The sequence below is a fragment of the Peromyscus eremicus genome, chromosome 10, assembly GCF_949786415.1.
Source record: "Peromyscus eremicus chromosome 10, PerEre_H2_v1, whole genome shotgun sequence".
Lineage (NCBI taxonomy): Eukaryota > Metazoa > Chordata > Mammalia > Rodentia > Cricetidae > Peromyscus > Peromyscus eremicus.
Genome location: NC_081426.1, coordinates 96,382,613 through 96,396,627, shown reverse-complemented (window position 1 = coordinate 96,396,627; position 14,015 = coordinate 96,382,613). Strand labels below are relative to the sequence as shown.

The following is a 14,015-nucleotide window of genomic DNA, read 5'->3' as shown; positions in this document are numbered from 1 at the left end:
TATATATTACAATTTTAATAATTTATTGGGAAGAAAACCATAAAAATGTCTGTAATAGTGCCGGGCGGTGGTGGCGCACGCCTTTAATCCCAGCACTCGGGAGGCAGAGCCAGGCGGATCTCTGTGAGTTCGAGGCCAGCCTGGGCTACCAAGTGAGTTCCAGGAAAGGCGCAAAGCTACACAGAGAAACCTTGTCTCGAAAAACCAAAAAAAAAATAAATAAATAAATAAATAAATAAAAATGTCTGTAATAGTAAAATAGAGGCCTGATAAGATGGCTTAGCAGGTGAAGATTCTTGTCTCCAAACTTGATTACCTGAATTCTATTCTTAAGACCCATATGTTAGAAGGAGAAAACTGACTCTTGCAAATTGTCCTCTGACTTCACACTCATGCTATGGTATGTGTATGCATTCACACACACACACACACACACACACACACACACACACACACACACAGAGGCACAAACACACAAAAAGTATACTATACTAGCCTTGATTGTTTCTTCAGACACATGAATCTGCAATGATTTCAAAGCTTCATCTTTCTTCATATTTTCTTTTTCCATTTCCTGTAAACAAATTTTGGTAAGAAAAATGTGTTTGCAAATAAATATTGAGAATATATTATATTTATGTTACAAAAACATAAACTTAAAATGTTAGCTTTTAAATAGTACTTTTAAAAACATGACATTACCACTTTATTTTCTGTCAAAAGTCTATCTAGTGATTCAAGGTGATGTTGTTTACATAGTATATCTTGCTGCAAAATGGACATAGTCTTTTCTTGCTCTTTGAATTGTTGATCTCTTTTCTCTAGTTGAGTTTCAAGCTAAATATAAAAACAAGATTTTCATGTTATAGTTTTAAAACACTGGGAACACTTTAAACATAAATATATTTGAAAGTAAGAAGATTTTTGCATTTTAGAAATTTCCTTCAATTTCTCTTATTTAAAAAAAATTAAATCATATACCTATCTCTTTTCCCTTTCTTCCACCGTTCTTATTATTGACTGGTCTGTTTTTGTGCTTTTATTAAATATGTGCAGTCATGAACAATATGGAGTACAATTTTCTGTGTTGAAATTTACTATAACAATACCTTTAAGTTTTAACAATTTGCTTTTTCTTTTACAGATGTTTATCTGTATTGACATATGCCGGTCTAGTTCATTTACTTTAGGAAGTATTATACTCTACATAAGGAATTATGGTTTACTTTGGTATCTTGCTTTAATTTCTGCAACAATGTTGCAATAACATCCTTTACACAAGTCTGTTTATTCACATGTGTAAGAGTTTCTCTAGAACAAATCACCTAGAAATGGACTTCCTATTGGTAGGATAGGCACATTTTCATTTCAGTATGCATTCTCTTCCAAGTACATCAAAATTTTTTTCTCTCTCTCCCTTCACCTTTTATTATTATTGGTTTTTAAGACTGGGTGCCACTCTATCATACTAACAACAAATGAAGATTACACTTCTTGTCAGTGTTTGCTATTATCACTCTTTCCTCTCACTCCCTACCTTCACATTCTAATAAGAATTAAATGGTATTTTATTGTCTTTGTCTCATTTTTTGAATTTAAGGTACTTGTCTTGTCAAATGAGTTTGAAAGTAGTTTATCTTCTTCTAGTAGACTATATAGTATCAGTGTATTCCATACACATAAGGAAGAATTTACCAGTGAAACCACATAGACTTGAAATTTCTTTTGGAAAAATGTGAAACTATGTTACTTTTATTTTGTTTTGAAAAACCAGATCTCATTATATATTCCTGGCTAGTCTGAAACTTGCTATATAGACCACACTGACCTTGAGATCATGGAGATCCACCTTCCTCAGACTACCAAGTGTTTGTTTGTTTTTCAGTTTGTTTTTATCACTTTGTGTTTTATGGTCTACAATGATATACCTCTGTGGTGATATTTTATTTGTGCTGAAATGTGATATTTTAAATAAAGTTTGCCTGGAGATCAGAGATCATAGTCAGCCATAAACAGAAGTCAGGCAGTGTGTAGCACATGCCTTTAATCCAATCACATGGCAGGCAGAGTCTCCATGTGTTCAAGGACACAGCCAAGTGTGGTGACACATGCCTTTAATTTCAGTACCAACCATAGAGACCTGGAGGTCTATATGACAGGCAGTGACAAGGAATTGATGTGGCTGGGCTTAGAGCCCAGTGAGAAGGCAGAACAGGAAGGCAATAAAGGCACCCCTGTATTTGGCTCTGTGTTTCTCATTTAGTAAGACTGTTTAGAAATTCGACTACATACCTCTTTTTTTTTTAAGTTCTGGCTGTCATTCTGCAGACCAGGCTGACCTTGAACTCAGAGAGATCCACCTGCCTCTGCCTCCCAAGTGCTAGGATTAATGGTGTGTGGTGACTGTGGCCCACATGATATAGCTCTTTTATTCCTAATTCTTTTAAACCTCTAGGTCTGATTACCAGTTTATAAATTTTCATGTACACTTTTAAAGATTCTCTTTATTGATGTATTCTTTCTTTTTTAAAAAAGGCAGGAGGGGGCATTACATTTTATTTCCTTGTGTGTACATGTGATTAAGAGCATGAAGGTTGGAAGACAACTTTCAAGAGTCAGTCTCTCCTTCCACTACGTGGAGTCCTGGAATTTAAACCCAATAATCAGGCTCGGCAGTAGGCAGCTATATCTGCTGAACCTTCTCACTAGTAGAGTACCTGGTTAGTACGTACAATGCCCTGGATTCCATCCCCAGAAAACAAAAAATAAAAAAATAAAGAAACAACATTGGAGCTGAGTGTAGTGGTGGTACAGTCTTTAACCCCAGGACTTAGGAGGCAGAGGAAGATAGATCTCTGTGAGTTCAAGGCCAGCCTGGTCTACACAGTGATTTCCAAGACAGACAGCGATTCATAGTGAGACCCTAGTGCGCACGTACACACACACACACACACAACAAACATCAGGACATTATTTAGAAAGAGTGAGATTCTTATTATAGGTTTTGCCATTTATTTCTCTATGCCTTTGTTTCTTTATTTGAACTTAAAGAATTTTGGGTTAGAGTGTTTAAGGTTCTTTTCAGTACTAAAAAATATATAACTTACTCGTTCAATCTGTTTTTCCATTTCTTTATGCTGTTCAAGGTGAATTTTCTTTGCTTTTTCAAAAGCAAAACAAATTTTCTCATGTTCCGTATTGATATTGGATTCAAGGCTTCTTATTTTTTCATTCTTCTCCTAGAAATAAAAATATTGGGAAGAATATAACTAAAAGCCTTTTTTAGATAAAAATACATGAATCTACCAATAAACCTTCCATATTACATTCTTTAAGTACACTTTAATCAATACTTAAACAAGAAGACTGATTTCCAGGCAATAAAGTAGCCTAGAAATTGTCTCTGTTATGACCCAGTGATGAAGTATCAAGATGAATGAAAACACTGGAAAAGAAAGAACTCTGGAAATTTAAAAAAAAAAAAAAAAGAGTGATAAGATAGCTCAGCAGTATAGAGAATCAAGACGTGACTTTAAAAAATAGAAAATCAAACAGAACAGTTTCCACTGATACGGAAGAGGGGAGCCTCATTCAAACAACTCTAGTAAAAATGAGACTGAGAGTCCTACTAACAGGACAAATCCATAGCTCTTACAAGCCTCAAATCCAGCTGCTGGTCTTGCTAGGACAATGACTTCTTAGACAGGACAGATCAGGAGTAGAGGAGTTCCCCTGGGTCAGAGGGCTGTGGCTGGACACTATCTTCAGGGAACCTATTATTTAAAACTAAAATACTCTGGGGGTCTGCACAAAGGGAACAATCACAACTAAGAAAGATTAAATTCGACCTGCGACAACTCCAGCTGAGAGAGAGACTTGGGATGCAGTGGTAAGAACAGAAGGGCAAGCCACTAACAAGCTGAAGGGTAGGAAGGAAGAGGCCTGTTAGGCAGTGAACTGTGCTGGGAAAGGGAGCTTTGCCACTAGTAGCCAGGAACAGGCTTCATCAGCTGAGAATAATTCTGAAGAATGAGCACTGTGAGCCTGAGATTGGGGGAGTGTGGGAATTGATAAATCTTTGGAGCTAAGTTTCTGTACTGACACTCACTGACGTAGGGGCAGAGAACTCTGAAATTCCAATGGACTACTTGAAACCCACAGCTACATCCATTCAGCAGGGTTATTAATACTTAGCAAATTTAAAAGTATAAAGGTGAAAAGGCAGGTCCACCCTTACACATCTCAGTACTGACTGCTTCCCCCAATTTCCAGTGTATTTAGGAGAAACGGTACAGCTACATCATTAACCACTCCAACAAGTACAAACCAGAGAGTCTCAGGAAGATGAGAAAACCTGTCCCACTCACAGACTGCAGAGCAGAGTAGGCAGTAGACACTCTTACTGTGTAAAGAATGAAAGCTATTAAAGTGACAGCAGCTCTGGCTGGACACCAGACAAAACAGAGTCAGTGTCAGTTCAAGTCACAGGAAACACAAGTGACTTGTTGTGTAGCTGGGTGGCTGACTCCTCCTCCTCTCTTGTACCTTCCTCCCCATCCTCTCAGATTTCTCCTATACATTCTCTCTGCCTGTCAGCACCACCTCTGGGATTCTCTGGGAACCTACTAATCTAAAAATATTTTTTAAAAAAGATTACCTGGAGGCTACCAGCCTTGCTGTCCAGGAAAGTAGGTAGGTGATCTATAGCTCTCCATTTTTCCCTCCTCTCTTCCAAATACAATCCTCCAGTCTCATCCATAGTCTACAACACATCTCCAATGGATATTACAGACCTTCCCCTCCAATCTTCCCTCCTCCCACTCACTATTTTATCCCAGCCCTGAACCCTCGCAGGTATTTCCTGGGAACCCCACAAACTACTCTGGCTAGGGAAGCAGGTAGGCTAACTGCAGATCTTCACCTCTCCCTCCGTTCCTCCAATCTCATCCCAGCTTTGCAGCAGATTACCTGCTGTGGACTCTACTCACTATCTGTTCCTATTCTTAGGGGACCAAGGATTCTGTTGAAACATCCTGATTATTTTCCTCCTGTGATTCCTGAACCCCAACTAACCCACACCCAGCCCATCCCCATTCCTACATGTCAGCTTCCAACACCCAGAAACACATAGGAATTTCATACCAGGTAACACACAGCCACCACACTCTCCTAAGAACTAGAGGGCAATAGAAACCAAAGAACAAAACATACATATGGTGATATTTTTTTGTACTGAAATATGATTTTATTTGTATGTTAATAAATAAAGTTGCCTGGGGGTCAGAGCTAATAGCAAGCCATAGCAGAAGTCTGGCAGTGGTAGCACACGCCTTTAATCCTGATCACGACAGGCAGATCTCTCTGTGTGTTCAAGGATACCACCAGCATGGAGACACATGCCTTTAATCTCAATACTAACCATAGAAGACCTGGAGGTCTGTATAGATGGGCAGTGACGAGGAGGTCATGTGGTTGGGTTTACAACCAATGAGAAGGCAGAATAGAAAGTCAATAAAAAGGACAAACACACAGGAAGTAGCTCTCTTGCTGAGGAGGACAGCAGCGGCAGTGAAGGGTAAGGTTTTTAGCTCTTAGCTATTGCTCTGACCTCTTGGGCTTTTAACTCTGCAATTGGCTCTGTGTTTCTTATTTAACAAGATGGTTACATCTACACATACATCCAACAAAGACAAGACCAGATATCAGCATCTAGAATTACAATCTTGAAAAAATAAAGTCATAGACTTGCAATCTTCCCAAACCCAGATGCCTAGATATTAGCATAAAAACACAATAACAGCAAAGACAGTATGTCCGCACTAGAGCTCAGCAACCACACACAGCATGCAGCGTGAATCCTAATTGGTCTTAATAATAAAAACCCAGAGTCAGATTTAAGGGTAAATGCTGAAAGATTCTCTCAGAGAGAGAAAGGAGCAAGCCACAGCTACTTCTAAACTCTACTGAATCCTCAGACCAAAAGGGCTGAGCTCCGGTCTCCACCCCGTCTTAGCACTTCCTCTCTCTGTCCAGCCATATCACTTCCTGTTTCCTCCTCCCAAGCACTGGGATTAAAAGTGTGTGCCACCACTGCCTGGCCTCTAGTGGCTAGCTCAACACTATGATCTCGAGGCAAGCATTATGTTTTAGAGCACAAACAAAATATCACCACAACAGCAAGCCCTAACTATTGCAACATAGCTGAAACATAAGAAAAAGGCCTTAAAATCGCCTTTATAAATATGATGGAGATTCTTAAAGAAGAAATGAATAAATCCCTTAAAGAAGTCTACGAAAACATAAACAAACAGTGGAAGAAAATTAAAAAAAAAAAGTTCAAGACCAGAAAGTGAAAACAGAATTAATAAAGAAAACCCAAACTGAGGGAAATCTGGAAGTGAAAATTTTAGGAACTTGCACAGGAATCTTGAACAGATAAAAGGAAAGTCTTACCAACAAAATGCAAGAGATAATCTCAGGCATTGAATACAACAGAAGGAATGGATACATTGTCAAAGAAAATGTTAAATCTAAACAAGCTCCTAGCACAAAATGTCCAGTCAGTCTGGGACACTATGAAGACCAAATCTAAGATTAATAGGAATAAAGGAAGAAGAAAAAACACAGGTCAGAAGCAAAGAAAATATTTTCAACAAAATCATAGAAGAAAACTTCCCTAATTTGAAGAAGGAGGTGTGTATCAAGGTACAAGAAGCATACAGAACACCAAGTAGACAAGATCAGAAAAGAAATTCCCCTTGGCATATAGTAATCAAACCACGAAATGTACCAAACAAAGGAAATATATTGAAAGCTTCAAGGAAAAGATACCAAGTAACATATAAAGGCAGACCTATAAAAATAACACCTGACTTCTCAAAGAGACTCTAAGAGCCTGAGGGCCTGGACAGATGGTCTGCAGACTCTTAAGTGTTCTGTTGGAACCTCCAGCTCACTCCTGCTTGATCCAGAAAGCCCCATTCCTCCCTCTCTCTCTCTCCAAAACACACCCTCTCTGAAAATCTCTGAATAAAGAGAAGGCACCAAAAAGCCCAGTTCCACCTTCTTGGTGGCTATGATAGCTCCTCCCCTGAAGTTGCCAGCTGCCCAAATCCACACCCAACCATTCCAGCTTTTGACCATACTTGGGCACAAACCAGGCTCGTGGCAGACATGCCATTACCCCTCAGCTACAAGTTATATAAGCTCCCTGCTTTAGACTGGGCGTGTGACTTCTCCCACCTTGATCTCTGGGGCTGGAGAAGTCACCTGTGAGTGGCTGTGCTCAAATAAACCTGTCCTTTTACTTTTTCAATTCCGCTTAATCTGGCTTACTGCATCAGTGGAAAAACCTATTATCAGGGTACAGACACCACATTATTATTACTATTATTACTAAGACACCACAGATGCCAGCCCAGATTACTACACCCAGTAAAATTTTCAATCACAATAGATGAAGAAAGACATTACATGACAAAAACCAAATTTAAGTGGTATTAATCTACAAATCTATCCCTACAGAAGGTATTAGAAGAAAATTCCAGTCTAAAAGAGGTGTGATGGCTATTCTTGGTTGCCAATTTGACTACATCTGAAATTAACTAAAAGCCAAATGACAGCGGGATTCCCTCCCCCCCCCCTTTTTTTTTTCTTTTTGGATTTTTGAGACAGGGTTTCTCTGTATAGCTTTGGAGCATGTCCTGGAACTCACTCTGTAGACTAGGCTATCCTTGAACTCACAGGGATCTACCTGCTTCTGCCTCCCGAGTGCTAGGATTAAGGCGTGCACCACCACCACCACCACCACCACCACCACCACCACCACCACCACCTGGTGGATCTTTTTTCTAAATTAAATCATTTGAAAATGAAAGATCCACCTTTAATCTGGACCACACCATCTGCTGGCAGCCTATATACAGGACAAGTAAGAATAAAGCTCGCACTTGCCCCCCACCCCCTCTCTCCCCTTGCTAGCAAGTCCATTTCCTCGCTGGCATTACTTCAGGATTCCAGCATATACCGAAGACAGGCTGAGACGTTCCGCCTTGTAAACTTAACAACTACTGGATTCTTGGACCTTCCATTCATAGGCAGCCAATGCTGAATTAGCTGGACCATAGCCTGTAAGTCATTTTAATAAATGTCCTTTTTATTTATATATATAGATATAAATAGAAAGAGAGAGAGAGAGAGAGAGAGAGAGAGAGAGAGAGAGAGATTCTATAATTTCTGTTACTCTAAAGAACTCTGATTAATACAAGAGGTTAATCATACCCAAGAAAACACAGGGAATAAATAATCATAGACCAGCAAATCAAAAGAGGGAAAATACATGTGTATACACACACGACATAGCCAAAAAACAGGAATCAACAAACAATGCTCACTGATAACTCTCAATATTACTGGTCTCAATTCCCCCCAATAAAAAGACAGAAAAATATAACAGATTCAAAAACAGGATCCACACTTGTGCTGCATCTAAGAAAAACACTTTAACATCAAGGATAGATATCACCTCAGAGTAAAAGGATGGAAAAAATAATAATAATCCAAGCAAACAGACCTAAGAAGCAAGCTGGTGTAGCCATTTTCAAATCTGACAAAATAGAAAATTAGTTTTTCAAACCAAAACTATTCAGAAGAGATAGAGGACACTACATACTCAAAAAAGGAAAAACACACCAAGAGGATATTGCAATTCTGAACACCTACGCAACAAACACAGGGCACCCAAGTCATACAAGAAACATCACTATATCTTAATCATGTATCAACCTCCACACACCAACAGTGGGTGACTTCAACACCCAACCGCCAGCAAAGTAGCAGGATACAAAATTAACAATTTTGGGGAAGCGATACATTTCACAATAGCCTGAAAAAAATATAAAATAAGCCAGGTGGTGATGGTACACCCCTTTAATCCCAGCAGTTGGGAGGCAGAAGCAGGCTGATCTCTGTGAGTTCGAGGCCAGCCTTGTCTACAGATCGAGTTCCAGGAGATGCTCCAAAGCTACACAGAGAAACACTGTCTAGAAAAAAAAAAAAAATTGTATGAAAAAACATTGAAGAAAGAAATTGAGGAAGATATCAGATGATGGAAAGATCACCCATGCACATGGATCAGTAGGATTAATATAATAAAAATGGACATTCTACCCCAAACAATCTACAGATTAAATGAAATTCCCATCAAAATTCTAACACAATTCTTCAAAGAACTTGAACCGACAATTTTCAGCTTCATATAAACACACACACACACACACACACACACACACACACACACACACACACACAAGGATAGCTAAAACTATCCTGAATAATTTTTTTTTAATTGCTGGAAGTATCACCACCCCTGACCTTGATTTGTAATACAGAGTTATAGTAAGAAAAACAGCATGGTATTGGCACAAAAAAGACACATTGATCAATGGAATAGAATTGAAAACTCAGAAATAGGTCCACACACATATGGATACCTGAATATTTTTTTTTTTTTTTTTTTTTTACAAAGAAGACAAAAATGTACTCTGAAAAAAAGACAGCATCTTCAACAAAAGGTGCTGGTGGAATTGGATGACTGCATGTAAAAGAATATAAATAGATCCATACTTATCACCCTACACAAAACTCAACCCGAAACATCAAAGATCTCAACACCCAGCCAAATATACTGAACCTGATAAAAGACAATGTGGGGAATAGCCTTGAATTTCATCATTTGGACAATGTGGAAGGCTACAGAATGGGAAAAGATTTGTATTAACTATATATCCTATAGAGTGCTAATATCCAAAATATAAAAAGAACTTAAAAAAACGGATATCAAGAAAACAAATAACCCAATTAAAAAATAGGGTAGAGATCTAAACAGACTTCTCACAAGATGAAACACAAATGGCTGAGAAGCATTTAAGAAATGTTCAACATTCTTAGTCATGAGGGAAATACAAATCAAAACTACTTTGAGATTTCATCTTATACCAATCAGAATGGCCAAGAAAATAAAACAAATGATAGCTCATGTTCGTAAAGATGTGAAGTAAAGGGAACACTCATCCATTGCTGATGTGAGTGCAAACTTGTACAACCACTATGGAAATCAGGGTGGCAGATCCAAAGGAAGATGGGAACTGATCTACCTCAAGATCTAACTATACCACTCTGCTGTGGGATGTTCTGTGTGGCAAATGTGTTGCTCTGATTGGTTGGTAAATAAAACACTGATTGGCCAGTAGTCAGGCAGGAGGAAGTGTGGGCGGGACAAGGAGGAGAATAAAGCTGGGAAGTGGAAGGCTGAGTCAGAGACACTGCCAGCCGCCACGATGACAAACAGCATGTGAAGATGCCGGTAAGCCACGAGCCACGTGGCAAGATATAGATTTATAGAAATGGATTAATTTAAGCTGTAAGAACAGTTAGCAAGAAGCCTGGGACGGCCATACAGTTTGTAAGCAATATAAGTCTCTGTGTTTACTTGGTCGGGTCTGAGCGGCTGTGGGACTGGCAGGTGAGAGAGATTTGCCCTGATTGTGGGCCAGGCAGGAAAACTCTAGCTACACAACTCTTATGCTTAAAACCAAAGAACACTTTATCCTACTGCAGAGACACTTGCTCAACCATGTTCACTGCTGCTGATAATAGCCAGAAAGTGGAAACAGCCTAGATGTCCACCAATGGATGAATGAATTAAAAAAAAAAAGGTGGTAGACTTACACAATGGAATATTACTCAGCTGTTAAATAAATGAAAATATGAAATTTACAGGTCTATAGATGGAACTAGAAAAATCATCATGAGTAACTTAGATCAAGAAAAACAAATACAGTATGTTAACTGCTAAGTCATTGACAAACAAGTTACATTCTGTAATAACCACAAAGGCTAGGTATAGAGTAAGGGACTAGAGGGGAGGTATGGTAAAAAGGAATAGATAGTCATGGATGAGAGTGGGTGATTAACTGGAATGGGAGGATAAAACAGGGAGTGGGAGAAAAGAGGAAAGTGAAGGAGGGATATGGGGAGTGGCAGCTCAAAATAAGGACCATTTGATGGGTCATACGGAAACCTAATATAATACAAGCATCAAATCCTGTGGAGATAGAGCCCCAGCTGGACGTCTGTCATCACCAAATGAAGAAGCTGCCAGTGCCAGGAATGGGTTATATCTAATTGACTTGTTGGCCAAAGGGGTCCTATGGGAACCCAAACAACCCAGGCTATTTCCATAACAATTGGTGGTGCTCCACAAAGTTAAGACTCCATTGCTAAAGACAACACCTATACAACTCATTGAAAATGGAGAAGTTAAACTGGTTCCTAGTTAGAGTCTTTACTCCTACAGACTGGTACTCATGGTGCTGGAAGGTACTCTGCAAACCACCAAAGGAGAAAGATAAACAACAACCCAGCTACAAATCTACAAGAGTGGCCTGCATACAGATACTCCGGTGCAACAGTGGCACAAGCTTGTGGGAGTAACCAACCAAGAACTGATCTGACTTGAGGCCTGTGGGATGACTCAGCCCTAAGAGGCCTGAGAACAATGTAAATAACATACTTCCTGACAGCCAACCTGGGTCTGCCTGAGGGCCTTGACAACCGTGTCCAGAGGTGGCTTGAGATGACCTGGACCAATGAGGGGGGGCCATGTCACATCAACTTGAGATGCCTATGCAACAGATTCCCTGCCCAGGGAGCAGGAAGGTATATAAGGCTTGCCCCTTCCAGAATATATTGAGCTTCTTGTTTGAGACCTGACTCCTGGCATCTATGTCACTGATGTGCTTCCTCACCCCTTCCCCCGAGGGAGCCGTTCAGACCCAGGGAACAAATGCCCACTCCACAAGATGAAACCCATACCCAAAACGGCTTAGGTAGCCAAGAACCTGAAACTAGACAGGCCAAGGACCAAGGGGAAAACTTGGGAAATACTACTGTTCTGCTAAAGGAATACAGCAATAAAATGACTCCTTATATTATGCTATACTCATATCAGTGCCTTACTCAGCCATCATCAGAAAGCTTCCTCCTGCCGCAGATGGGAATAAATACGGAGACCCACTGCCAGACATTATGCAAAGGGAAAGAAAACACTTAGCTCTAAAAGAATACCTCCCCTCAGGGCTCAGGAAACTCTGAGGAAGAGGAGGTGGAAAGAATATAAAAGCAAGAAAGGATGGAGGACACCAAGAAATTAAGGCCTTCTGACATAACATTGCTGGCAACACCTATGAACTCAAGAGACTGTGGCAGTATGCACAGGGCCTGCACTAGTCTGCACTAGATGGGATCCTAGAGCCGAGAGGAAAAGTGGACACTCACCCCCATCCCTACCCCAGAAGCTATCTCCAATTGATAGCCTCTTGGAAATGAGAAATTATTTTTCCTCAAGGAAGTCTCACTGGGAAATCTTAATGATCAGCTCCTTGCCAGAAATAGATGGCCAACACAAAATGAACTCAATGACATCCCTGGAAGTTCTTGGTATCATAATGTTAACTCAGGGTATTTTTTAAAATTTACCCGTTATAGGTGCTTTGTGTATATATTATGATTTCTGGTTTTGAGTTTTTATGGGATTCCTATGTAAGCCAATGTGTGTGTCAATATGGATTTTTTGGCTCTTTTTCATGTTTGGTTGTTTTGTCATATTCCAATTTGTTTATTTTTTTATTTATCTTATTTTATTATTATGGGTGTGGATCTGGATGGGAGGTGGGGAGGTGAAACTTTAATCAAAATATATTGTATATTGTCACAAGGCCAGTAAGATTGTTCAAAGGGTAAAGACACTTGACACAATGCCTAAAGACCTGAATTAAATCCCTGGGATACACATGGTAAGAAGAGAAAACTGTCTTCTAAAACTGTCCTCTAACTTCACATGTACAGGAAGATACCCAGTGTTAGCCTGGCCTGGTGGCAGAGGCCTTCAATCCCAGCTCTCAGAGGGCAGAAGCAGGAGGATCTCTGCTGCAGGCCACAGGAATATATCTTAAGAACTCAGCTGGTTATGGCAAAGTCACTACCTAGAGGGATCAGGGAATTCCTCCAGAGGAAGCCAAATCCCAAGGAGTTTTTAGTGTTATTTGGCTTGTTATATATCAGCTGTATTCTGTTATGAAAATCATGTGTGCCTTCATAGTTTTCCCAATTGACTTTTCCCTAGAAGGGCTAACAGTGTGGACTGATCACTCTCTGGACATACACATTCCAGGAATTTGGAGAACAGCCTCATGAAAGGCTTTCTCTGGAATCAGATATCTCTCTTAGCAACTTTCAAGGACTAACAGGAGACAACACCTAGGTTGACATCCAACTTTCAAGGACTAACAGTGATAACAGCCCACATGCAAGTCTCCTGACTTAAGGTAAATTCCACAAGGAGACACCACCTAGGTGAGGTAGACTTTAAGTAATAACTTTACACAATTTAGCTCGGACCCTCTCTTTACATACTGGAACTTCCAGGGCACAGGACGGAAGAGAAAAGAGAATGGAAGAACTAGATGGGTAAGAACTTGAGAGGAACAAACTGAGATGGGGAAGAATTAGATTAAAGGGCTAGAAGAGAGTACTAGAGGAAAGAGATGGAAGATGAGCAAGAGCCAGATGAGAGAGAAGGAGATGGGAGAGGAGCTGATAGGGGAAAGAACTAGATGGATGAGAACCTAGAAGGGACAGAACTAGATGAAGGAATTTAGATAGAACCTAGAGGGGACAGTAGATAAATAGAGAGAGAAATCAGGCAAGAAAGGAGCTAGGCAGAAGAACAGAACTGAAGCTGTGTATATAGGATGTTATGCCAGAGGAATTAAAGCAAGTGGACTATAGAGCTCGGCGTGCTGAGATTCTATTTCCCGAAAATAGTCCTGGCCGTTAGTAGTTCTCTCTCCTGAGCCCCTGGGATGTATAATATTAAGGCTGGTGCCTCTAATATTATACAAGAGATCTCTATGAGTTCAAGGCCAGCTAGGGCTACATAGTGAGATCACGTCTCA

At 39.9% G+C, this 14,015-nt stretch overlaps 1 protein-coding gene across 6 annotated transcripts in view; it reads right to left on the bottom strand.

The window, feature by feature from the left end:
• The window catches only part of Ccdc18 (coiled-coil domain containing 18), a 128,279-nt gene that overhangs the window by 60,761 nt on the left and 53,503 nt on the right, over positions 1-14,015 (bottom strand). For all 6 annotated transcript variants that reach the window (XR_009381674.1, XR_009381673.1, XM_059274933.1 and 3 more), the window contains exons 15-17: positions 3,108-3,239; positions 703-837; positions 497-574 (exon numbers count right to left, since the gene is read on the bottom strand). Coding sequence is in view for 4 of the 6 variants with exons in the window: in XM_059274933.1 (XP_059130916.1) it covers positions 497-574; positions 703-837; positions 3,108-3,239 (345 nt within the window). In the remaining 2 variants the exon portion in view is untranslated. The remainder of the gene's footprint in view (positions 1-496; positions 575-702; positions 838-3,107; positions 3,240-14,015) is intronic.